The sequence below is a fragment of the Myotis lucifugus genome, unplaced genomic scaffold (assembly GCF_000147115.1).
Source record: "Myotis lucifugus unplaced genomic scaffold, Myoluc2.0 scaffold_673, whole genome shotgun sequence".
Taxonomy (NCBI): Eukaryota; Metazoa; Chordata; class Mammalia; order Chiroptera; family Vespertilionidae; genus Myotis; species Myotis lucifugus.
The window spans coordinates 33,936-61,382 of NW_005871721.1; the positions used below are offsets into that span (position 1 = coordinate 33,936).

General features: G+C 38.6%; 1 protein-coding gene and 1 non-coding gene across 2 annotated transcripts in view; both read right to left on the reverse strand.

Annotated features, from left to right (window-relative positions):
- Nucleotides 1–5,841: 5,841 nt before the first annotated feature.
- Nucleotides 5,842–27,447, reverse strand: part of ESRP1 (epithelial splicing regulatory protein 1) — a 48,987-nt gene continuing 27,381 nt past the window's right edge. Inside the window, exons 13-15 of the mRNA XM_023746400.1 lie at nt 25,388–25,556; nt 13,842–13,992; nt 5,842–6,414 (exon numbers count right to left, since the gene is read on the reverse strand). Of these exons, the coding sequence (XP_023602168.1) occupies nt 6,394–6,414; nt 13,842–13,992; nt 25,388–25,556 (341 nt within the window). The 3' untranslated portion in view covers nt 5,842–6,393. The remainder of the gene's footprint in view (nt 6,415–13,841; nt 13,993–25,387; nt 25,557–27,447) is intronic.
- LOC111823776 lies at nt 18,001–18,146 on the reverse strand. Its single transcript, XR_002826868.1, has one exon. It is a non-coding gene; the product is annotated as a U4 spliceosomal RNA (small nuclear RNA).

Here is a 27,447-nt window from a genome sequence, read left to right on the forward strand (position 1 = left end):
TGGTGGTCCCGCGGCAGCCCTCCCCGTCGCTGTCCGGACCGAGAAGCGGAGGCCATCGTCGTTTCCGGACTTTGAGGTTCCACTCAGGGAGTTAGAGGTGCGTCGGTACACCTTCCAGATCCGGCCCGGTCCCGTCTCCGCCCCATTTGCAGAAGGGAAACAGGTCCCGCCCGTGCCGGGTTGGGGGCAGACGGGGGAAGCTGGGCAGAGCGAGCCCTGGGAGCCTGTCTGCAGGCTCGGGTTTTCCGGGCGCGCGGGACACCCACCACGGCTGAGAGCTTGGCCTCCTGACCAGGACAAGAAAGAAGCTTCTAATTGGAGCTCCGTGTGTTTAACCACCCAAACTTGTTAACCAAGTAAATCTGCATTTCATGATATTCTTTTTTAATATATATATTTTTTGATTTCAGAGAAGGGAGAGAGAGAGAAACATCAATGATGAGAGAGAATGATTGATCAGCTGCCTCCTGCACGCCCCCTACTGGGGACCTAGGCAGCAACCCAGGCATGTACCCTGACCAGGAATGGAACTGCGGTTCATAGGTCGATGCTCAATCACTGAGCCACTGGCGAGGCTCATGATGTTATTTTTAAAAACAATAATACTATCCTCTCTGCCGGAGACAGAATGCACTTGGAAGGTATTCCACAACAATGGAACATACTTTTAACTCGTCAAGCAGTGTATGTCTTCAATTTTGTTAGATATACTAGAGGCCGGTCCCTCAGCATCCAACATACCCCTGGGGGTGAAGTAGTGTGCCAATCTGCAGGTGGCCTGGGAGGAGCCTCTGCGCTCATCCTGCCCTGCTCATCCAGGTCAGCTGAGCAGCGCTCCCCCTGTGGGAGGCACTGACCACCAGGGGGCAGCTCCTGCATTGAGTGTCTGCCCCCTGGTGGTCAGTGCACGTCATAGGGACCAGTCCACCACCATTGGGTAGCTTGGTCGCTTAGGCTTTTATATATAGAGATGACATTCTTATAAACAAATACCAGGACCTTTCCTCTAACAGTACTTCTAAATAAATTTAGAAACTGACCAAATGCCCATTTTAGAACAAGAGCAAAAAAGGAATAGAATTCACTGGTCTAGGGTAATTATGGATGCCCCATTCTTAGCAGGCAGCAAGAGTCTCCTAATAGCACCTTTGTTAAGTGAGGATGTTTGGGGAGCAGCTGTCTGTTTTCAATACTGTGCAAAAACCGTTCCAGGAACTCTTTATGCTTTTGGTTGCCTCTACATAGGTCTTGCTGACCAGCAACATTGGACACGAGTTAGAAATACCATGGCAGGTACTTGTGGGCCAGAGAAAACACAATGTATGGACCTTGAAAACTGCAAGATCTGGCAGAAGATACCAGTGCCCTGATTACTAGAAGAGCTTCTGCAAAAGCTCCACTTCATGGGAGAACAATACAGTGACCAATGAGGACCACTCAAGTTGAGGGTCTTGAGGTGATGTCCATTCCTTCTGTTGTTCCTTCACCATCACCAGGATGACTGATGGACTTAATTATAAATTTGCCTGCTCTATACAGTAGTGGATAAAGAGAAGAAATAGCTTTTTACAGAAATATGAAAGAGATATTATTCAATCTTTAGGTAAAAAACGTAAAAAAAACAACACATACAACATATAAAATCTTCCTGTTTCTCTAGTGTTAGAGCTTAAAAAAAAACTTGATTCTTCTTTTATGAGAATACTGTTTTTTAAAGAGACTTCATAGTCTGTTACGGTCACCACAGATTTCTACTCCTTCCTGAGGAAAAAATGGTCAATGTTTCTGTTTCCTTTTAGTAAATTCATTTTTTAAAAAAAATATATATATATTTTCATTGATTTCAGAGAGGAAAGGAGAGGGAGAGAGAGAAACATTAACTGATGAGAGAATCATTGATCGGCTGCCTCCTGCACACCCCCCACCCGGGACGGAGCCCGAAACCTGGGCATGTGCCCTTGACCGGAATCGAACCCGGGACCCTTCAGTCCACAGGCTGACGCTCTCCCCACTGAGCCAAACTAGCTAGGGCATAAATTCATTTCTTGATTATTACACATTATCTTTCCCCACTTAACACCTTCTTAGAAACTTGATTGTTGAATGCATTTTTCATTTAGCAAAAAAAAGTCCAATGAGGCTTTGCGTGGGATGTGTAAGTGTCAGAAACGGCAGTGTATCTTTAATTTTGAGAGGGAAATTGCATTAATGTAGAGAGATGCAGACATTCCAGGAAGAACAAGTGTAGGAGACTAAAATAAGGTGTGCACAGAGTTCAGAAGGCCAGTAGATACTACTTGATTTTGAATGTTGTGACTGTCATCCACCAAAAACTGCAGTGTAGTCCACAATATAAATCTCCACAAAAAGAAGTTTGGTTGGGCACTGAAAATGATGGCTTTGGCTTCATTTTGTTCCGAGTATATCACAACACACAAGAGCAGCATGAGGCATCTGCAGTGGGCAGTAACCTGTGCACAATCATGTGTGGGCATTTCTGCAAATGCTCTGTCCACCTAGGCTCTGAAAGGAGAAAATTAGCATCCTATTAAAATACACTTCCATCTGCCCTGGCCAGTGTGGCCTAGTGGGTTGGAGTGTTGTCCCATACAGTGAAAGGTGGTGGGTTCAGTGTTCAGGGTGCATGTGGGAAGCAGCTGATCTGTTTCTCTCTTACATTAATATTTCTCTCTCTCTAAAATTAAAAAGATTTTTTTTCTAAAAATAAAATAAAAACACACTCCATTTCTAACTCACTGAAGACCCAAGGTCTCCTTAGCTCCGTAATTAGCAAGGCCGAAATGAAGTTTATTCCAAATTATCTGGAAGCTGATTCGCTGGGACCTTTCAGCAAAGAGAGCAGCAAGACTACCAGGTTATGCCTTGATGATCTTCACATCGACCACAGGGTGGTCCTAGGAGTTTGTTTCTACCATTCCTACTCAATTCACCACTATATATATAAAATTTGTTGATTTCAGAGAGGGAGAGGGAGAGATAGAAACATCAGTGATGAGAGCAAATCATTGATCGGCTGCATCCTGCATGCCCCCCACTGGGGATTTAGCCTGCAACCTGGGTATCTGCCCTTGACCGGAATCGAACCTGGGACCCTTCAGTCCACAGGCCAGCACTCTATCCATTGAGCCAAACCAGCCAGGGCCAATTCACCATTCTTCTACGCTGACATTCATGGCCAAAAAATGTGACCAGGAAGAAATTGTGTAATTAACTATAAGCCTAAGAGGTGGGTTTTTAATTTTGTTAATTCTCACCCACGGATATTTTTCCCATTGATTTTTAGAGAGTGGGAAGGGGAGAGACAGAGTAACATCGATGTGAGAGAGACACATCAATTGGTTGCCTCCCTGGCCTGGGATCAAGCCTGCAACCCAGGAACATGCACTTGATTGGAATTGAACCCAAGACCCTTCAGTCTGCAGGCTGACGCTCTACCCACTGAGTCAAACCGGCTAGGTCTAAGAGCTGGATCTTGAAAGTCTTTTATATAGTCTGATCCTCTTTACTCTCATTCTCTCTTCCTTCCCCATTACCCTTACTCAACAGCCTCCTGACTGCCCATTATTCTTTTCTTCCATGAGAAGAGCAGCTACCGAAGTTCTATTTCAGGGAGCTAAATAGGGAAACCAGTTTAACTCAGGCAACTGTTTTTGGTGAAGGCAGGGAAGAGCCGGGACATTAAATGCCTGCACGCGTCAGCTCAGCTTGCCTATCGAACTCTGCCACCTCCTTGCAGATAACGGCAGAGACCCAAAGCCGAAATACAAACCTGAAAGCAATGGTCCCATTTTTGTAAATGACATTGGCAAAGACTGGGAGTGAAAAACTTTCCTGGGTAAATTAAACTCTATTCAGTGAGCGCTTAATAACGGCAAACTGAGCGAACAGACATTTGAGTGACATACAGGTATACTTCCTGCCCTTATGGTTATAATAGAAATTCAGAATTGATACACTTGAGCGCTTTAACAAGAGTATATGTCAAATAAGTGATAATGGCAATATATATAGCTCTGAAATGGAAGAAGTCGGTCAAGACTGTACCATAGCCCCCCAAAATGGATAGAATTTGGACGAGACAATATTGGAGAACTTAGCATCAGCAAGAAGAGTGATTAGAAAAAATAAGTATGTGAAATTCAGAAACACTAAAGTTCTAGATTGTATTACTTTTATGTGGCTTAAACAGGTTTTCAAGTCGTCAAGTAACTAGAGCTCCAGTAAATGCAAGGACCAAATATTAATATCTCTGACTTCCACAACAGTTAAATGTCACCAAAGCCCTGGCCGGTTTGGCTCAGTGCATAGAGTGTCTGTCTGCGGACTGAAGCGTCCCAGGTTTGATTCCGGGCTAAGGGCACATACCTGGGTTGCAGGCTCAATCCCCAGTAGGTGGCGTGCAGGAGGCAGCCAATCAATGATTCTCTTTCATCATTGATGTTTCAAACTCTATCCCTCTCTCTTACTCTCTAAAATCAATAAAAATATATTTTTTTAAAAAGTCAAAAAGTTTCAATAATTAACTCTCTAGGGATGGTTGTACTGTTTCTGGAGTGCATTTATCATTAATAGTTTTTTAAAAAAATATGTTTTATTGATTTTTTACAGAGGAAGGGAGAGAGATAGAGTTAGAAACATCGACCAGCTGCCTCCTGCACACCCCCTACTGGGGATGTGCCCGAAACCAAGGTACATGCCCTTGACTGGAATAGAACCTGGGACCCTTCAGTCCACAGACCGACGCCCTATCCACTGAGGTTTTTATAAATACTTATGGTAAACTTAGGGAAAAATCTTACCACCTCAGGAAAAGATGGCTGACCCAATGCCCTTCGACCATTATAGCTCTTCTAATAACAAAAAAAGAATGGAAACATTGAGATTAAACAGGTGAGTTTTATTATCAAATGTAAATATTCTACAAAAACTCAGTAGTAGTATTGTAGCATTACTTGCCTATCAGTCTTTCAGAACTTTGGGCAGACTGCATCTTAAGGCATCAAGTATAAAGAACTGTTTTCTGATCTTAAGTGCCAGTTATCACCAATATTCACACAAAATGGTTTTGTTTTTTATTTTTATTTTTTCTTACTGCAGTTAAAGGGCTATTCCTGGTCAGAAGGGATGTTTGGTTCTCCAAGCGTTAGTCAACATAATGCAAAGTAAATAAAAATTAGCAGCCACGAAAATCTGCATGGCATTGCATTCAAGCAAAGGACGTGAGTAACTTAAAGAGACGTGCACTGAGTTCATCAAATCCTGTTTTCCTCTTTGGAGTTCCATGAGGCAGCAGTACTAGCTAGCTAGTGTCTAATATTGCACTTTTGTAGCTAGCATAAACACAGCTAAACACATAGTGCTAAATACTGACAGCATCAGTACCTGCTCTAACCACACCAGTGTTTACCTCTCAGTCTAGCATGCTGACTATAATCCTAGGCTTTAAAAGTTTTATTGTTGGATAGTTAAGGCATTAGAGAAGGTTTAAGGCTATCTTAATATATACAAGCATTCACTTCAGTGAGCACATTGCTTTCCAGAACACACTGTCCAAATATTCTCATTTTCGTCATATTTAAAACTATGGAATTACTCTTATTCAAGTCCAAACCATCAACAATGGGAAAAGTACAATATAAAATAATACATATAAAGCCACAATGTTCAGTTACAGATCAAACTAGAAATTACCAACTACATGTAGCTGCTTCATTTTTGGTTTTGCATTTTGGCCCCTAGAGTTCATTCTTATTTACAACTGGTATCTGCTGGGAAAAAAGATCCCACTTTTAAACTATGTATGTTTTGTGGTGGCTGCGCTATCCCAAGTTATTTTAAAATTGTTTTCATTGTGTTTTTTTTTTTTTTTTAACTATGAGATATCATCATGGCCAGGAAACTAAGAAAATATCAGTTTTATTTCTAAGTTTGTGATTTAAGTATTCCAAGACCTTTTTCTTGAATTACTTAGTAAGAGGACATGATTGTGTAGAAAGTAGGGAGATGGAGAGAAGAGTGGGAACACACAAAAATGAAGTTTGCATAACAGAGTTTTTGGTGGAGATGGTAGACATGTAAGTGGAGTATTTTTCCTCCCAAGGCATGAAACTTAAGAAACACCTATGATGCTGCGTTGGCTGGAAGTAATGGAGACATCCAATTTCCATTTCACATTTTAAATGCAATCAGCAAGGAGCCAGGCATTCTGCTTCTAGAAGGATTTGGCTTCACTGGCTCAAATTTTCCACTCCACCAAAAGATAGGGCACAGGCCCACTGTCCAATCATGTTTGCTGAAAATACTGCAGCCTGAGTGTAGACAAACTTCCCCTGAAGTTGCTTGAAGTTGATGAGGTGTCTGATGGTTTCAGGATCACCATACATCTTTCAAACACTGGGGGGAAAAACGAATAAAAGGAAATATTATAGTCTCTAAAATTTTTAATTCTTAGCAAGCTATAAAAACATAATAATTTTCAATTCTAAAAGCTCTAAAAAAGCCTTAAGGTAGTTCACATAGTTGGCATTTATACAGCAAATTCTTGGGGAGTACAGCATAGGCAAATGAAGGTTATGTGATAATTTGCATTTCAGCAATTTCCTACCCTTTGTATTATCATGCATAGAATACTGTGTATGTTTCCATCTCCCTACTTGACTCAACTCCTTTGTGGAGAGACTATTCTATTCACTCCTTAGCCTGGGTCCCCAAGTTATGACGGCATCCCTCTGATTTTAGACACTTAATATCATTATTAAAAGAAATAAAACCATTAATTTCAAACAAAAATATCTGAATCAATAAGAAGCACGGAGGCATGACACAGCAGCAAACATGAGCTCTACATGCCAAAGACTAGCATGTAGTTGATTAGGAACCTTTAGTTGGGTTATTTTACCCTCACAACTACCCTATTAGATTACCATGTTTTCCCTATTTCACAGATGAGAAAATTGAGGCACAGAGCAATTAATCCTATAGATGCTGAATAATTGGCAGATTGAGAATCTGAACACAATATTGGTTCCACTATAATATTTCAGTTATACACCACACAAAAACTTTAAAATAAAAACACTGCGTAGCCGGTGTGGCTCAGTTGGTGAGAGCATCCTCCTATACACCAAAAGTCAATTTAGAACATTTCTAATGTAACATCAAAAAGTTCCTTTTATAATCATTTCTTATTCAATATACTAATTTTACAAGAGATAGTAGGTTTACCAAATTCATAGCATTAAGGGCTTGAATAAAGAACATTTGGAAAGACAAAGTATGAACCAAAATGAATATCCACAGGCTAGACTACTGGGTTCCTAACACTATGAACTACATTAGAAAATCCTCCATAGTCCCACTGCTAAGTATTTGGGCATGATGCTTTCTGGAACCTCTTTGAAAATGGCAGAGAATCTATCACTTCCAACTCAGAACTGGAGTCTCTACAACCTCAGAATAAGAGGGTAAGTCCCCAATTGTGACTTCTCAAGGATAACATTTTATTGGCAACCCCAATTTCAATTTAGAATCCATATGGTTGAAGCCCACAGGGTCCTTAACCATGAAAATGTTGACAAAATTTGAAAACAACATGTCAGCAAGTCAATTTCAGCAAACCTAATAATAAAGAAATAAACCACACCATTGCCTGAGCATGTTCCTACAACTCCACCTCTTGAGGAGCCTCACCCAGAATGTATCATCCTTCAAGAAAAGGCTATAATTAACAGGAAAAGAAAAAACAAAAAAAAAAACCAACCCAACTAATTTCAAAGAAACTTTATCAGGGTTCCTTCCCTCTAGATTTAGTTTTAGAAAAGGAAAAAGATATGCAACAAAAACCTTGCAATCATTTTGGAATAAATCACATTTAAATTATAACTAGATGAACCTTAAAAATATTATGCTAAGTGAAAAGCGAGTCATGAAAGGACAGATATTATGTCATTCCACTTATGAAGTAACCAGAACAGTCAAATGCATTAAAACAGAAAGAAGAATGGGAGAAACCAGGGGCTGGGGAAAGAGAGAAATGGGAATTTATTATTTAAGGTAAACAGAGTTGGAGAAAAGAAAAAAGTTCTGGAGTTCGATAGTAGCGATGTTTACACAACAATGTGAAATGTACTTAATGCCACAGAACTGTAAACTTAAAAAATGATAAATTTTATATTACGTATATTTTACCACAATTTTTAAAAAAGGAAACTGGAAAAAAAGTATACCTAACTTAATAGAATGACTTAGTGATTCCACTCATAGATACATAAGTCCCAAAATGAAAAACAAGTACTTAAATATGTGTACATAAATGCTAACATCAGTACTAGTATTCACAATAGCCAGAAAATGGAAACAGCACAAATGTCCATCAGTGGATAAATGCATAAACAAAATGTGTTATATCTGTACAATGAAATATTATTCAGCCACAAAAAGGTATAAAGTAATGATACATGCTACAACGTAGATGAACCTCAAAAACATGTGAAGTGAAAGAAGCCAGGTACAAAATATAATTCCATTTATACGAAATATCCAGAATAGGCAAATCCTAACCAATAGTCCACATGAGATATAGCAAGAGAATTTCCAAATGGAAAGGTTTCCCCTTATCCCAAACTAGAGGTCCAGTGCACAAAATTCATGCACTCGGGGACTCCCTCAGCCCAGCCTGCACCCTCTCGCAGTCTGGGAGCCCTCGGGGGATGTACAACTGACAGCTTAAGCCGGTAGTCAGACATCCTTAGTGCTGCCGTGAGGCGGGAGAGGCTCACTGAGGGGAGCGCACTGACCATGGGGGGGGGGGGGGGGGCGGGCAGCTCCTGAGTTGAGCGTCTGCCCCCTGGTGGTCAGTGCAATCATAGCAATCGGTCATTCCGCCATTCAGTCAATTTGCATATTACCCTTTTATTATATAGGCGGGTAAGATACTATTATCCATAAATGTTGCTTAGATACTACCTACTGAGATGACAATCTTAACTGCAGTCTCCATCCCTTCCAGTGTTTCTGACACACTTACATCACACTAGACAAGAGGAAACTTCTCACCTGATTCCTAAGAAAACACTTTCTGATTCTTGACCTCTATTTGTTTAGCCCTTTATAATTTACCTTTCATATCACAGAGCCTTACCTTCTTTTCTGAGGGTGGTCTAACTGCTGGGACCCTTAAATACAAACCCATTCTTTGGGTAGAGTCCTGGCCTGGTCATTTGTGTGTACAAGTCCATCCTCGGTTGCATACTAAAATGCAAGTTAAAACAAACAGGATCAAAAGATGGACAAACTGTCACTACAAATGTTTAGTATTTCAACTGAATAGATCTACCAACCCATTATGGGGCATTTAGACTATAGAAAACAAGTTAAAACTGGTACAAGCCATATACATAACTGTTAATCCCAAGTCTTCATTTGTTACTTAACATGTCTGAATACCTTAAAAATCCTTTCTGGGAGGGAAGTTTGATTGAACACATAGATTAAACACACACACCACCACCATTCCACAGTAAACATCACCAAATACTTCAGGGCCTGCTAACAGTACAGTTTCCATGATACCACAGGTATGACTAGATAGCAAATATTTGAGCACCAACTATTTGCAAGGTATTCTAAAATAAGCCAAATATGTCCTAACAACCCTGTCATCTTTAAATAGTATTCGATGTATTTTCAATACTGCTCTAATCTTCTCAGTAAGACAGCAAGTAAACATCTTCGCAGTGAAAGGCCCGAAGAGATCATGAATAAAGTCTAGCACTTGCTGAAAATGCAAAATCATCGACAGTAAAAGATCATGCAAAGAGCAAATGAAAAACTTAAAAGGAATTAATATGAGGATTCTCAAGAGTCCATTCAGAATAACAGACCCATCACCTAAAATATAAATACAGGCTTATTTTCATGACCAGAATGACATTCTCATCATCAAATGTTTTACTGGTGGTTTATCTTCAGTAAATGCAGTCCTCATTCTATTAATCTCATTCCTCAAAATGGGCCTAACTTAGGTACTTTAACTTTATGAGACTCAGATTTCCTAGCAGAACCCATGCCCTGCATTTTGCTGAGGCCATCAGAATTCCCCCTGTTGTGGAAATCCTGCCCTTTCCAGCCTCACCCTTAATGAACTATGGAAAACTTAAGTTGGAGTTGTTTTATAGAAGGAATTTTGCTGAGTGGGGGAAACATAATTCCAAAAACTGTATTTAAAAATAACATATGTATAGAGAATAATATATGCCATCATTATATCAAGACATATGGATTTTCAAAAACATATATATATATATATATATTAAATATATTTTTATTGATTTCAGAGAGGAAGGAAGAGGGAGAGAAATATTAATGATGAGAATCATTGATTGGCTGCCTCCTGCACGTATGCCCCCTACCGGGGATTGAGCCCGCAACCTGGGCATGTGCCCTTGGCCAGAATCGAACCTGGGACCCTTCAGTATCCAGGCCAGTGCTCTATCCACTGAGCGACACAGGCTAGGGCTCAAAAAATATTTTTACTGATTTTAGAGAGAGGAAGGGAGCGTGATAGAGAGAAACATCAATGAGAGAGAAACATTGATCAGCTGCACAGCCCCCACCGGGGATTGAGCCCACAACCGAAACCTGGGCATGTGCCCTGGCCGGGAATAAAACCAGAGACCTCTTGGTTTAAGGGTCGACAACTCAACCACTGAACAACACCGGCCGGGCAAGATATATGTATTTTTAAAAGCCAGAATTAAACTATGGAGAGATTTCATTCTCTCAACCAATTATTACCAAGTATTTGCTTAATATAAGTAAATTATATAATTACATAAAACAAATGCTAAATAACCAGAAATCAAATGAAAAACTATTAAATCAGCAACCAGCAATAAATACACTGTAAGTAAAGATTTAAAAAGTCCTCCTCTGATTGATTGGTCTTGTGACAAAATGGTATCTAAAGAATCTGGAATACCACAGCTAGTGGGTGTTATTTTCTTTTTTAGGATCAGTCTCTTTTATGGAGGGCCTTCATAGGAGGGTCAAATCGCTGGGAGGATAATGAGATCCTATATCCTCGGCCCGGACAGATCTCCCAAGCTTCACAGCTGCTGAAAAGCATGGCTGTTATTTTCTGTTCTTAATATAACTGAGATAAAAATAATTTATTTAAAAAGAAGTATGAAGTCTTAGAGAAAGTAGAAAATATGAGCTTTTATGTGAGAGTGATAAGAATTTAGGATAGAAAAGATTTTGAATGATGCATTGTAACTATCTTAAAGCTCAAATTACTGAAGGAAAACATTGCAATAATTTGATATACTGAATTGAAAAATCGAGGTCCCTACATACTCCTAATTCATTGGACCAGGTCATAAATTCCAGGCACTTCAGAAATGGAAGGCCAAAAGCCTAGAGATGAAATCATTTTGCACAACCTTCCTGCTTTTGTTATCAGATAACTCTACCCCAATCTTGATGATAAACTGCTGCAGACTGAAGTTATTTTATCACAACTCAGCACACCAATATTTTAGCCACAAATCTAAAAATGATTATTACTTATTTGTGGTAGAATAAATACCCACAAAAGCCAGCCATTGCACACTTCATAATAGCAGCAATTTTGCTTAATCTCAAACCAACTTATGTGTACGACTGCTTAATTCTATTCAGTGTGAATGTAAAAGTCGATCAGTCAAAACAAAAAACAAATTAATTCAGCTGACCACTAAAACCTAAAACTTTGCTTATACTTTCTAGAATTGAAAAACAATGGGGGAAATTACAAAACTCAAATGTTTACTCCATGAGATTAAGCAAACTTTTCTTTTTTTTACTTTTTATCTGAGGATTTTCCATTGCTTTTAGATGGAACGAAGGGAATGGGAAAAGAGAAAGATAGAGAGAGAGAAAGAGACATGGATTGGTTGCCTCCTGCACACGCCTTGACTGCGGCCTGGGAATGAACCTGCAACCCAGGTACTTGCCCTTGACTGGGAACCGATCGCGAGACCTTTTGGTGCGTGGGCTGAAGCTCTAACCATTGAGCACCACCAGCCAGGGCTAAGCAACCTTTCAATAACCTTTGATAAAATTCTCTATTCTTTTCATAACCTAATGACTCAGATATGAAGCTTAGAAAGTAACTTTTAAAAAATATATAGATATTTTTATTAATTTCAGAGAGGAAGGAAGAGGGGAAGAGAGAGATAGAAACATCAGTGATGAGAGAGAATCATTGATCGGCTGCCTCCTGCACGCCCCCCTGCAGGGGATCAATCCCTGACCTCCTGGTTCATAGGTTGAAGCTCAACTACTGAGTCATCTCTGCAAGGGCTTCTTCTGTTAGGCAGCTTAATTGTTTAGGGGAAAAGCAAAGTATCTACTGCTATCTGGAAAAAAAAAACCACCCACAAAATTTAGTTAAGCTCCACAATCTTCCATGATTCATGAACACCAAGCTTGTAAGTCCATTCTAATAGTGAAAACAGCTTCTGTGGGCACAAGCATTAAAATGTACTATAAATGACTAAGGGCTATTTTAGGATTTGACAATTATGCCTATAAAGCACTGGTTCTCAACCTTCTGGCCCTTTAAATACAGTTCCTCAGGTTGTGACCCAACAATAAAATTATTTTCGTTGCTACTTCATAACTGTAATGTTGCTACTGTTATGAATCGTAATGTAAATATCTGATATGAAGGATGGTCTTAGGCGACCCCTGCGAAAGGGTCGTTCGACCGCCAAAGGGGTCGCGACCCACAGGCTGAGAACCGCTGCTATAAAGGCTTCCCAACTTGTAAAGACTCAAGCCAAGTTCAGCTCCAAGAAGAAAGACAATTCTTGCTATTAATGCAATTAAAAAGCTGTATGATAATGATTTTTAGTTATTGAAAGAAAGAAGAGTTCGATTCTAGGTATTATGTGATTTAAGGAAAGGTGTCTGCTCAGATGAGATGGCAATGAGGGGATTTTGCTCATTGTTAAAGAGAGCTTACCAAGAAAAATCTCATTTTTTATCTGAAGTCGGAAAACAACTGATGGACACAGGCAGTGGTAGAGTGACAAGAGTAATACCAGTTTCACAAGAATTAATTGTGGATCATTACATAAAAGGCTCAATGAATATCCTATAGCTCATTTTAAGGAGTTCTTAACTAAAGATTCATTGAGGTTTGTTTGTTTTTTCCTTCAGGATAGGCATAGAGCCCTCTGACAACTTTGTAAATATTCAATTTCAACACCACATTTAAGTATTTTTTTGTTAGTCAAGAATTTGACTTTGGCCCCGCCAGGTGGCTCAGCTGGTTATAGTGTCCTCCTGTACACCAAAAGGTTGCAGGTTCAATCCCCAGAAGGAGGGGACCGATCCATGATTCTCTCTCTCCTCTCTCTCCAATAAAAACAAAGAAATGAACAAATAAACGATATATCTTCAGGTGAGGATTATAAAAAAGAAAACAGAATTTGACTTGAGGAAAACTCTTTAGCCAGTCCTATTCTAGATGGAAAGACCCACATTGCTATGTGCCCTAAACAGCTTTTCCAAAAAAAGCACCAACAGATTAAATAGAAGTAATAAACATAGCGTGGAAAAAGCCCTGATCTCGTCAAAGGGATGAGCTAGAAGTTAGCACTCACACCGGTCCTCCTGACTGACTGACTGGGGTTCTTTCTGCCTCCGTAAGCCATCTAGTAGCGCTTGTACACACATGAGTTTCAGAGAATTGGTTTCTTCCCTGGCTGCATTCTTTAGGCAAATCAACTTAAGTATTAAGGGCACTGAATAGTTTTCTTCTTCAAGCTACTGACCTGGTAACCTTGGAAGAAGTTAAGAATTTCCTTAACTCCAGTATTGTAGGCCAGGCCCTGCATTCTGACCACCGTGCCAGGCTGTGGTGGGACACCGCTAAGATTAGCAGCTGTAGGGAAGTAGCCAAGATTATTGGGCGAACCTGGGGGGCTAAAGGAAGAGAAAGTACAGTGAACCAATAGGAATAGACAACGTCGAATATTTACTCTACAAACATTAGTTACTTAAGGTAACAGACTCTCTCAGGGTGATCTCAGAATCATCCGAGGTATCACTCCCAAGCCAGGTAAGAACACCACATTTCCAGAAAAGCCTAAAGTTAAAAGGGAGAAGGGTTAATGCAGAGTTAAGTGCAGGGCTTCCTCAAAGATTCAGTTCTCGCTGAGATTCTTAGAGGGACAGGAAGGAGAGAATTAAGCCTTTCAGGTCACTCAACCACAAAGCACCACTTGCACAGCCCAGCTCATTGATGATTAACTGGCTCGCCATCAGGAATACTAAGGCATGAATACGAAAGACTAATGGGAGCCATCGCCACAGACACCGAAAGAAAGCATTTGAAGGGATTTCACCAAGGAACAGACTGTTTTACCCATGCCCACAAGCAAAGGGACAGCATAGTAAGTGGAGCACAATAATACAAAAATATTTTTATCCCTTCCAACTTGACTAAAAAGCAAGAGGAGGAGGTGGCGGGTAAATTGGAAAAGATTCACAGCAAATTAAAATCAGCCACCATTAACACAACGGGAAAGCTGATGCACGAGTCCCTCTTGGAACACCTACAGCAATCACCTCCAAGGAGCACACACCAAGTGAATACCTAATTCTTCTTTATATGGGAGCTTAAGTAATTACCATATTATAAAGTAAGTTTCATCCTATTCACCACCCAATAGGTTTTCCAGCACAATCAGTGGCCAGAAACCCGTAACTGAAAATATTGGGAAAACTTTCAAATAAGTTATTAGCTTAAAGAGCAATAAAGACCCACAGTTTTAGATTATTAACCTTCATAAATCTTTCTAAGTAGGTGATTATCCCATTTCAAAGACAAGCAAACACAAAAATGAAAGAGACTACAAATCTTTGAGATTCTGTAGCCGACATAATCCTAACTGATGGTTAATAGGAATGATGCCAGGTGTGCATCCAGTTCCAGACTCCATTTTTTTTTATTGGCACAGTAGCCCTGAGCAAGTCACTTAATTTCTTTTAACTTCAATTACATCATTTGGTAGATGGGGATGATAGCACCTCTCAAGTTTCCCAGAATTGTTCTGCAGATTCAATGATTGAACATACCAAGTTATTCCATAAACCACAGAATGCAATAATTAGTTATTTCACTTTTGCTATTTCCATAACCCTCATTCTATTTCACTATTTTGAAAATATGGGAGAGCCTGAAAGCATTACTTGACATCAAGCTGCCTTTAACCACTTCAGTTTCTAAAGCGATGATCCTCAACTTGTTTGCCTATTAGAGTCACCTGGGAGAGATTGCTTCACAGGTGAATTTTACCAAACATTGAAAAAAAGAATATGTGTTTTTTTTGGCCAGCGTGGCTCAGTGGTTGAGTGTCCACCTATGAACCAGGAGGTCATGGTTCGATTCCCAGTCAGGGCACATGCCTAGGTTGCAAGCTCGATCCCCAGCATGTGGCGTGCAGGAGGCAACTGAACAATGATTCTCATCACTGAGGTTTCTGTCTCTCTCCCCCTCTCTCTTCCTCTCTCTGAAATCAATAAAATTAAAAAAGAAAAAACAGATAAGAGCTGTCCATCAAAGCCAGACTGTATCAGAAACTCATCCTAATCTTTATGCTCAATTGTTAGTCACTGTTTTTGGTCCTTACTCACATCCATTGTATTTTTAGTTAGGTTTCAGATTCTCAAGTGTCAATATTTATCAGTGTCTCTTGTGCACATAGTGTGAATAATGTCACTTCCACAAGTCAATACAGCAATGAATTCAAAGGTCTAGAGTGCTGGAAGATCGTACCACATCATGTAAATGAACAAGGGGACTGCACTTAAGCTGGGTCAGAAACCTTGTTGAGCTGCCTGAACAAAGAACTGAGGTGGGGGTGAGAGGAAATGAAGCGAAAAGAAAAACATCAGGAGAGGGGCTTTACCAAAGGTTTAAGTTCGGCACCATGGAGCATTGCTGCTGCACAGACAGTACTTATGACCATGGCTGAGTACTTCACAAGCCACACGAGTTAAGAAATCGCTGAATTTAGCACACAAGTGCACATATTATAAAGTTGTTCCAGATTTCCTCCACTGCAGTACTCCCATGTCCTTTCTACATATGTAGGTAAAAAAAATTTTAAATCCAATGTAGAGAAAAAAGAAAAACTGTTTCCCTCAGAGTCTGACCTCCTTTCCTTTGAAGTTTTGAGGTTTGCAATCTAATTTAGTTGCTTGAGATTCTGTTGGGAGACTATTCAAACACTGCTTCCTATCCTACATTTTCCAAATACTAATTTATACCATTTAATTTCATAATGTTCAGTGTATCCTAATAGTCATTCAAAATTCTGTGTAGAACAGGTGTGTGTGTGTGTGTGTGTGTGTGTGTGTGTGTGTGTGTGTATGAAAATACTGGGGGCCAGGATGCCTACCCCATGACACCCATAATATACACTCTGGCGAAAACAAGTGTCACATACCCTTTACTCATTTATTTAATATTACACATTACTAAACATTGGTGACACTGATTAATGTTATCGGGTGGCATTCTAAAATATAAAGTCATAGCATGACAGTACTCATCATTTGAGGACTTGCCATATTTCTCTAAAGGAGAGAGGATCACAGCATTCTCTATCAGGTAAAGAAATAGGTTAAGTGAAAAGATTAGAGAATTCACTCCCCTCTGGATGGGCACAACACATTAACATAGGAAACATGAGAAGTCCTGCGAAAGACACCTGGTTCCCACTGCCTGACAAAATTACTACACAGATCCTTTTGGACTAACATTCATTAAATCCCCGAGTGTTATAAAGACCTTTTATTTGGAAAGTGACTGTTTTCATATAGGAAATTAAAAATTTTTCATTATAATTTTTAAATTTCAGATAGGAAGGGAGGAGAGAGATAGAAACATCAATAATGAGAGCGAATCACTGATTGGCTGCCTCCTGCAAGTCCCCCACTGGGGATCAAACCCGCAACCCAGGCATGTGCCCTGACTGGTATCGAATCATGATCTCCTGATTCATAGATAAGATGCTCAACCACTGACCCACACCGGCTGGATGTTATATAGGAAATTTTTGAACTAACTTTAAGTTTTCATCTGAAATCAACCATTTCAGCAAGGTTAACTTTTCAGTACTCTTTGGAAATTTAATTCCCTGACTGCTCATGGACTGCTTACTATATCTGGATCCTGGATTTGTTAGCTCTTTTGAAAGGCTATATTTATAGGTCATGTGCTGCTTAACTCTGAGTAATGCATCCTTAGGTAATTTCATCATTGATTGAACATTGAGTGAGTGCACTTATACAGACCTAAATGGTATAGCTTACTGCTTTGTAGAGGAGGAAAAATAATTTTCTTCTCTCCTAGGTTCTTGGCTGTATTAAAAGACAGATTAGCCTAGCTGGTGTGGCTCAGTGATTGAGCATTGTCCTATGAACTAGGTCACAGTTCGATTCCAGGACAGGTTACGTGCCTGGGTTGCGGGCTCAACCCCCAGTAGGGGGCATGCAAGAGGCTCAACCCCCAGTAGGGAGGGAGCAGGAGGCAAATGATCAATGATTCTGTCTCATCATTGATGTTTCTCTCTCCCCCCTCCCTCTCTGAATTCAATAAAAATATATTAAAAAATAAAAAAGGACAGATTAACAGGAGAAAAACAAAAAGCTTAATGACATGTATACTTTCTGTAAGCATGGGGGAGATTTAGGAGATCTGAGTAACTCCCCAGAATGGCTGAAGCCACCACCTTAACTACCACAAGGGGGGGTGGGGAGTTGCGGGGGGAGGGGGACAGGTTACCAGGAAAAGCAAAGTAAACAAGGTTAACGTTGTTGTGCAGATTTAAGATTGTTGTTTTCAGCACTAAGAGTTTCTAGTGATAAAAATCATTCTCTTCTTCACAGGAAGGGGATATTCTTACTCAGAGATTTTCCTAACGAACGTAAATATCTTTTACAAAGAGTAACTTCAACTTGCTTTTCAGAGCATCTTCCTGTGTGCTGTTTCTTTTTCTTTTTTAAACAATTAGCAATAATCGCGCCTCGGATAAACCTCATTGGCTACCATACCGCCACTGCGCAAAGCTTGTGTGCTGTTTCTTAATCAGGCTAAAATAATCCTAATGCCAAAGACATATTTGGGGGTAACATTCTGTTCCCATACAGCTCCTATGCTACCAACCTGTGTAGGTGGCTATTTTACTGAATACTATCAGGGGTGGGGAACCTTTTTTCTGCCAAGGGCCATTTGGACATGTATAACATCATCTGAGGGCCATACAACATGACCAACTGAAAAATTGGCCTGCTATATTTGGTCAAACATTTAATTAACTTACTCCTAATGCCTTGGCAGGGCCAGACCAAGTGATTTCATGCACCTTATATGGTCCGTGGGCTGGATGTTCCCCACCCCGGCTGTAGACAATTGTAACACAATGACAAGAATTTGCAATGAGGTTATGATGGCTATCAGGTGTTAGGAAATTTTCAGCGCTCTTATGACTTGTGGATCCACCTTTCTATATGCAATCCATCACTGACACTTCTCACTGAAACATCCTTATGGGGCGCCATGACTGTATACACCTCTTAACGCATGTGTATCTACCTTTCAAAGAAAAGTTAAATAACCAACGGATATGAAAACACTTCGGAATGCTTAAAGACATCTTCCAAGAATCTATTTCAGCTAATTTATGTTCTGTCAAAATAGTTTGGTAACTAAACTTAAATTTAATCCAAAGGGTATGTTAAAGGGTATAAAATATAACCCGCCACTACAGTTATCATGTTTCAAGTACATGGTTACTCAAAGCAAGGAGAGCTTCCAGAAAGCCCCATTAAAAAAAAAAAATTCCTCAGCCAAGAATATGTTTTTACTCATTTTAGAGAGAGGAAGGGGGAGAAAAAGAGAGAGAGAGAAAGAGAATCATGGACCCTGTGCTCTCCTGACAGGAGATCGAATCAGAAACCCTCTTTTTGTCAGGGACAATACTCCAACCAACTGAGCCACCAGGCTGGGGCAAGCCCCATGTTTAATTTGAAAACTGAATCCTACACTCGATATTATTTTGAAAGTAATCTTGTTGTTTGACTGAAAGCACAAAATCATAACACAACTGATCCTCTTACATGTTTAAAAAAATGCATTTTAAAAAGTAATATAATGCTAAATAACAGAACGAAGAAACAAGCAAAACACACTGTGATACATGGGAATTTGTGCTTCTTGGCAAAGCAGCAGAAGACAATGTCCATTCACAAGTTACTTTTGAAAAAATGTTTGGTCATTTAAAAAATAAAGTTTTGTCTTTTTTTAAAAAATGTGTTTTTTTTATTGATTTCAGAGAGAAAGGGAGAAGGAGAGAGAGAAACATCAATGATGAGAGAGAATCATTGATCGGCTGCCTCCTGCACACCCCCAAATGGGGATTAAGCCCGCAACCCAGGCACGTGCCCTTGGCCGGAATCGAACCTGGGACCCTTCAGTCCGCAGGTGATGCTTTATCCACTGAGCCAAGCTGGCTAGGGCAGTATGTCTTTTTGAATAGGAATACTGTACAATAGGGAAGGTACAAATATGACTCCATCATACCCTTTCCCCCAACAAATCTGAACCACTCTGTAGAAGCAACCTGTTACAGCTTCTTGGTTATTTATTGTCTATGTTTCCAGAGATACCTTATTGATTATTTTGTATGTAAGTGGAAAACGTTTGCTAATACAACATTTTGCTTTCAGTGAAAAAATTTTTTAAAAGAGGTAGTGTAAGAAACTACTTAACTCATAAAGAAAATCACAAATCAGCCTATATTATTAAGTAAAATTCATATACAAATGTCAGTTCTTCCATTGGACCTACTTCAGTGTAGTCCAGCCGTGGGCAAACTACGGCCCGCGGGCCGGATCCAGCCCGTTTGAAATGAATAAAACTAAAAAAAAAAAAGACCGTACCCTTTTATGTAATGATGTTTACTTTGAATTTATATTAGTTCACACAAACACTCCATCCATGCTTTTGTTCCGGCCCTCCGGTCCAGTTTAAGAACCCATTGTGGCCCTCGAGTCAAAAAGTTTGCCCACCCCTGGTGTAGTCCCTTAAAGATATACCAAGGAAATGCTTAAATAGGTCAGTAGATGCAAAATAGGGTTATTTTATTTTTAATGTTTTTTATTTATTTTATTTTTTATTTGTTGGTTTTTTGGGGGGGTTGGGGGTGGGGGGAGAAGGGGGGAGAGAGAGACATCAATATGGATTGTTTGCCTCTCACACATGCCCCAACCAGGGAATTGAACCTGCGACCTTTCAGCATACAGGAGGTCACTACAACTGTGCCACACCAGCCATGGCAGGGTAATTTTCTTTATCAAGGTTGGCACATGTATTTTAGTCAAGTTCTATTTCTTTTAACTAGAGTGTTAATGCTTTAAGAGTAAGGTGCTTAACTCACTCTTAAAGCATTATATTTAAAAATATATTTGACACATCATAAATAGCAATAGAAAGAAGCAATCCCTAGCTTTTGAAGTGTTCTGGTAGTAAGGCAAACAGTGTTAATAGATGAAACAAAATTGGCAAAATATTGATACATCTGGGTAATAGGTATTCGCAACTTACATTTATTTGCATATTTACAGATTTTTAAACTTATTCTTGAAAATAACATGATCCCAATTTTAAGAAAAATCCTTAGAAAAACAAATCTATAAATTGAAACCAATCTTATTAGTTTTTTTTGGCAATTATTTTTTTCTTGAGATTCCCTGTGCTTCATAATTTTCTGTAATGCTAAAAATAATTGTAAGTATATTTGCATTTTAATTCCCTGAACTGCTCATTATATGTATTAGGTCTTTGGACTAGCAAATGACTACTTCTTCCATGAAAGCTAGAAGGAATTCTCACTGATAGTAGAGAAAAAATTGCCCACAGCAGTTCTTGTTTACATCATTTAGAAATATCATCCAAACTGATAAAAACTGAGATAATCATTTCCATCAACAAAAATTACCTGGCGCTTCTTCATTATTACACGATTGCTTTTATTGCACTATTACAACATTCTAGTGTCATTATATTGTACACTGAATTCCGGTTTGCATTTGTGGAACCAATGGGTCCATGTATTATTAATCTTACTAGTCCCAATGTCACACTCAAGAGGTACTAAATAAGTTTGCTCAGTAAAATTAAAAGTTAAAAATGCTTAATTTTTTTTGAGGGACATGCTTTTAGAAATCCACAAAATACATTAGAATCTTGATGTTTTAAAGCAATGAATACATTGCATTAATCTGAAATCAAACTGACATATATCATTTTTTAAAATGGAGGGAATTACAAAAAATGTTACTTTCAGAGACAAACTCCAAATCTTCTGATTTAATATCTTTTTTAGCTTAGAGTGTGAGATCTCAAACTTGCCTACTTATCAAAGACATGTACACAACAAAGTTTTCCATTAGCCTCAAATGCCTTAATAATCATGTGAGGTTAGAAATTAATGATGTTCTACCAAAACTGTAAAATATCTTGTTTTGGGAATTTGCTTATTTTATTTCTATAGGTTATTATTCCTACAAATTATTTTTATTTTATAAGTTATCATTAAATTGTCCTACAGAAATATAAGTACATAAAGATCAACAGAAACTTTTATTTACTAGAGAAAATAAAATTAGATGTCTAAAAATAAATTGTTAAATTACGATTACATTAACATCATGTGGAAGTTAGAAGAATGAGATAAATAGGAAGAACTCCATGACATATTGGAAAGTTTATATATAACAGAACAAATAGGCAGCACAGGTTTAAGTATGCCACATTATTTATAAGCTCATACAAATGTGTATGTTACCAAACTAATAAAATAGTGATTTATCTAGACTGTGAAGTGTGTAAATGGGAATATCCTTTCCCTTACTATACTTTATACTCTTAAGAGTTAACAATGAGGATATTACAAACTTTAAAACTAGTAAAGGAAAAAAAAAAATTAACATATAGTCAGGGGCCCAAAATTACAGGAGCTATTAAGCCATACATGTCAGTTCCTCCTGCTTTTGGGGTTTTAATTCAAGAGTTTTCCATCTTACTGTGGTGGAAAATTATTTCTAAGAGATTCCTTCTTTTTATAGCGCCCAGAGAGCAAGTCAATAGGGGAACTGCATATTCTGCAAATAAATGTATTGCAGGCATGAGAAACTGCACAAGGTATGCAGTGAAACAATGCATTCCACTCCTGACATTCTAATGATGTAAGAAAGGTAAACAAAGACCTCTGTTATAACCACTGCCAGCAAGTGATTGTCACAGAGTCCACAGAAGGTGACAGATTGGAGTTGGGAGAGGTGCCTGACACAGTACTCAATGATGAAAACTTAATTACACATGCTTCTGCGTCTTTTCAACCCTTTAAAAGCTGGCCAGCTTACAATTATCATGGCTATCTCCTGATTCTTTTTTTCCCCAGTAGAGTAAAGAATAGTTTCAATAATGTGGCTACAAGCTTCACTGCTACTGAGATTCCAAAGTTCTTCCTCCCTACTAAAATATTAGAGATGGAGAGGAAAGAAAAATACAATGCAACATAGCAACTGTAGGAATCAGATGTGTTAGTTCCAGGACACTTTTTTAAAAAGTCACATATTGGTGGATGTACTCAAAACATTTAGACTAAATAGCTGGGGAAGAAAAAAAAAAGACCTGATAAAAGTTTTTAAAGTTTGAGCAATATTGCTTGTTAAAGTAAATTTTTATTTTAATAAATTGAACTGGTTATTGGATTAACAAAGATTTTTAATAAATTTTATAAAAAGAAAATTAAGAATGAGAGGTCCTTATGTATTCAAGTGAGAATCATGGGCAATTAGACCTGGCAGGGACCCTAAAAACTCTATAAAAGAATTAAACATAATGGATCATCCCAATACACCAAGGTTGCTTTTTTGATCCCTAGTCAGAGTACATATAAGAATGCATACAACAAATCAATGTTTATCTCTCTCTCAAATCAATAATAATTAAAATAAAACAACAATAGTACCAGTGATCAATAATATAAGGTAGAGGAAAACACCCAATTGGAATATCAAAAGAGAAAAAGGAAGAATTTACATAATGAAAATAATTTAAGGGACTTTGGGGAAAACATCAAGTGTGCCAACATTCACATCAAAGGAGTACCAAAAGGACCTAAATATATAAAACGAGTACTGAATGACATGATAAAAGCAGTCTCTTCAATAAATGGTGTTGGGAAAACTAGACAGATACAAACAAAAAAGAGGAACTGAAACACTTTCTTACGTCATATCCAAGAATAAACTCAAAATGGATTAAAGATTTAAATATAATACCTGAAACCATAACACTCCTAGAAGAAAACATATGCAGGAAAATCTATAACATCCCTCACCCCTCATAGCAATATTTTTTGGGATATGTCTCCCAGGGAAAGGGAACAGAAGAAAAAACTGGGAATACATCAAACTAAAGAGCTTTTGCACAAGGAAGGAAACCAGCAACAAAACAAAAAGATAATCTACTGAATGAAGATATTCACCAATGATACATTTAATAAAGGGTTACTATCCAAAATTTATATTTAAAAAACATTATAAAGAACTCATATAACTCAACATCAAAAACAAACAATCCAATTAAAAAATGGGACAGCCTTGCTGGTGTGACTCAGTGGTTGATCATCGACCTATGAACCTGGAGGTCATGATTCAATTCCCAATCAGGGTACATGCCCAGGTTCTGGGCTCAATCCCGAGTGTGTGTGTTGGGGGGGGATGACTCTCCCTCATCATTGATGTTTCTCTATCTCTCCCTCTCCCTTCCTCTATAAAATCAATAAAAAAATATATTTTAAAAAATGGACAGACGACCTGAACAAACATTTCTCCAAAGAGGACATACCGATGGCGAATAGATATATGAAAAGATGCTCACCATCACTAACCAGCAGGTAAATACAAATTAAAACCACCATCGGTCATCACCTCACATCTATGAGAATGGTTATTATCAATAAACCAACAAGCAACAAGTGTTGATGAGAATTTGGAGAAAAAGGAACCCTCATGAATTGTGGGTGGGATTACAAGTTGGTGGTATCACTAAGGAAAACAGTATGGAGGTTCTTCAAAATATTAAAAATAGAGCTACCATATACCCAAGCAATTCCACTTCTGGATATTTATCCAAAGAAAAGAAAAACACTAATTAAAAAAGATATATGCACCCCTAGGTTCACTGCAGCATTATTTACAAGAGCCACGATATGGAAGTAACCCAAATGCCCATCAATAGACAACTAGATAAAAAAGTTGCGGTTCATATATACAATAAAATAGTACTTGACCATAGAAAGGAAATACCTTGCCACTTATAATAGCATGGATGGTTGAAATTATGCCATGCTAAGTGAAATAAGTTAGACAAAGACAAGTATGGCATGATTTCATTTATATGTGGAATCTAAAAAACAAAATAAATGGTCAAACAAAACCAAAACTAACTCACAGATACAGAGAACAAATTGATGTTACCAGATGGGAGGAGGTTTGAAGGGGGGGTGAAAAATATGAAGGAATTAGGAAGTACATGTTGGCAGTTATAATACAGTCAATAAAATTGTACTAATTACGTATTTATCAGGTGGGTACTAGACATATCGGGATGATCACTTTGTAAGTTGTATAAATGTCTCATCACTATGGTGTACATAAGAAATGAATAATATTGTATATCAACTATAATTTTAAAAAAATTTTCCCCTAGAATCCAGGAAAAAAAAAATAAAAAATTTGATTCTAAGAAAGTTCTAAATAAGTCTCATTTTGGACTTGTTGGTGAAGACTTAGGGGTGAAGGAATACAAGTTGTGTACAATTTAAAAGAACTGTTTTTATTTATTGTGGGGTAACAGGAATTAATGCTATTTAAAAATACAATTGTTGTGTTTAAGGATTTTCTTGGTGTTTGCTTTTTTTTAAATTCATTCAGAAGATATTGCCACCCTATTGCAATGATCACAGTGCCCCTCACTTAGGGCCCTAAGAGAGGAGAAAGAAAAACGGCAAAGTTGCATACAAAAATAGCCTAAAAGATGTTAATATATGGTTTAAAAAAACACACACAACTTGTTTTGCTTTGTCTTGAAACGACCTTCTTGCTCAGAGATGACCAGAAGCTACTGCCTACCATGGTAACCTTCCACGTGGCAGACAATAGTCTTTTGTAAACTCAGGCACCGGCCATCAAAGGAGCCATTTGTTTCTGTCCCTCGTTTCCACTTCCACCAGAGCCTTACCTGGGATAGTAGGCTGTGTAGTTCATGAAGAGCTGGGTGCCCGCTGGGTAGTATGCTGTGGAGGGCTGCAGTGCTCGTGGATTCAAAAGCAGAGAGGGCTGATAAATGGCCGCTTCCGTAGGAATCACAGCTGCAGGAGCTGGAAATGTGTAGGAAGGAGGAGACAGGCCTACATAAGCAGAGAGAGACACTTTGAGACATTTTTAACAGCTGACGCATGTGTGCTTAGCACTCAAGCCATAAGGTTACTATTGCATATATATATTCCTTTAAAGAGAGCAAATCTTTATACTACCCCATGCAACTTCCTTTGGTTATACAGACAAAACTTAGAAGTAATCTCAATTCTCACACTCCATCAACCTACAGAACCGTTCTTGGTCTAAAAGTTGGAAAAAACCAGTATCATCAAACATCAGCTCAACCATTTCTTGACATGTGATTTTTCCCCCTTTACTATTGAGTGCCAGTTACCACAAAAACTTTGAGAAAAGAAACATAGGGCTGACATTTAGTATAATTTCCAACTAAAAGCTGGATTAACTTTGCATTATTTCCACCTAAAGGTAACCCAGATGATGGGATTTGAAGCTAATCTACACCTTCAAACTTGTAAAAAAATAAAAAATAAACAACAACTTGGGCACAGGCAATGTGGCTCAGGGGTTAAGCGTCAGTCACCCTATGAACAAAGTCACAGATGGATTCCTGGTCAGGGCACATGCCTGGTTTGTGGCCTCAATCCCTGATAGGGGACGTGCAGGAGGCAGCCAATCAATTAATGTTTCTCTCTCATCAAAGTTTCTATCTGTCTATCCCTCTCCCTTCTTCTTCTTCTTCTTCTCTCTCTAATCCAACCTGGGAATTAGCCCTGAGAAATAGAAGTGTAAGTCTTCCTGAGACTCAGCGGTAAATTGTATACTCAGATTATATAGAAAATAGAAAGAATGAAATTCCTTTGTTTTCTGGTTCCCCAACTCACTAAATGAGATGAACACTATCCAGGCCATCTGTACCCAACAATGAGGTAACTGAGAGGTTGCCTGAATTTAGGGTTCCTAACTTTGTTTTTTTGTGAATCCTCACGAGGATATTTTTCCATTGATTTGTAAAGAAAGTGGAAGGGAGGGGGAGAGACTGAGACACGCCAACTGGTCACCTACCGCAGTACAGGTCACCTAACCAGGGCTGGGGGTCGAGCCTGCAACTGAGACACATGCCCTTGACTGGACTCGAACCAGGGACCCTTCAGTCCTCAGGCGGATGTTCTATCCACTGAGCCAAACCGGCTAGGGCAGGGTTCCTAACTGTAATTTGCACACCTGGAACAACCTATTCTATTTTGCAAATATCAGAGGCATAAGGGATAACTTTTTCACATGAAAATCTCTCCCGTCTTCTGCACGTCTTGTGTGTTTCTACATGTGTATGGAGAGGAGTAGGGCGGTCAGCTGCATACGGGTACACATATCGACCTTGTATTCACCTTTTGGATACCTCGTCATACTCACTGAAAATCGAGCTACATGTAGATGAATTTTAAAATTATGATTCCTGGCCTTAAAAGGGCAATCAAGACAAGTTAAGGCACCAGTCATAAAAGAAATTATAAAGCCTGTATTTCCTGCTTTCAAAACTATCAAGCAATTCATTAATGACAGTGTCTCAAACCAAGAAGACAGATAGGTATAGATATATAGTAGGTATAAGTCTTTCTGCCTTAAAACAAAGAAAAGTAGTAATTTTTAATAACTAAACATATTAGTCTACTCAGATTTGGGTATTCCTCAAATGAAAGGACAGCTATTCTCATATTCCTAAAAGAGAATAAGGAGTATACTTTCATAGACTACAAAAGTGGAGGTGAAATTAAAATGCTCAACTTTTTGAAAAAAATTTTTATAAACAAATTAAAGTTTACAACTTTAAAACAATGATACTTTAGCAGCACTTCTTTCCCAAATTCAGTAAGGAACTCCTCAGTGAGTCATAACTAATCACTATTTTAACTGTATTAGTCCTTGAGATTATATAAAAAACAATGCAATTTCTGTAAATTT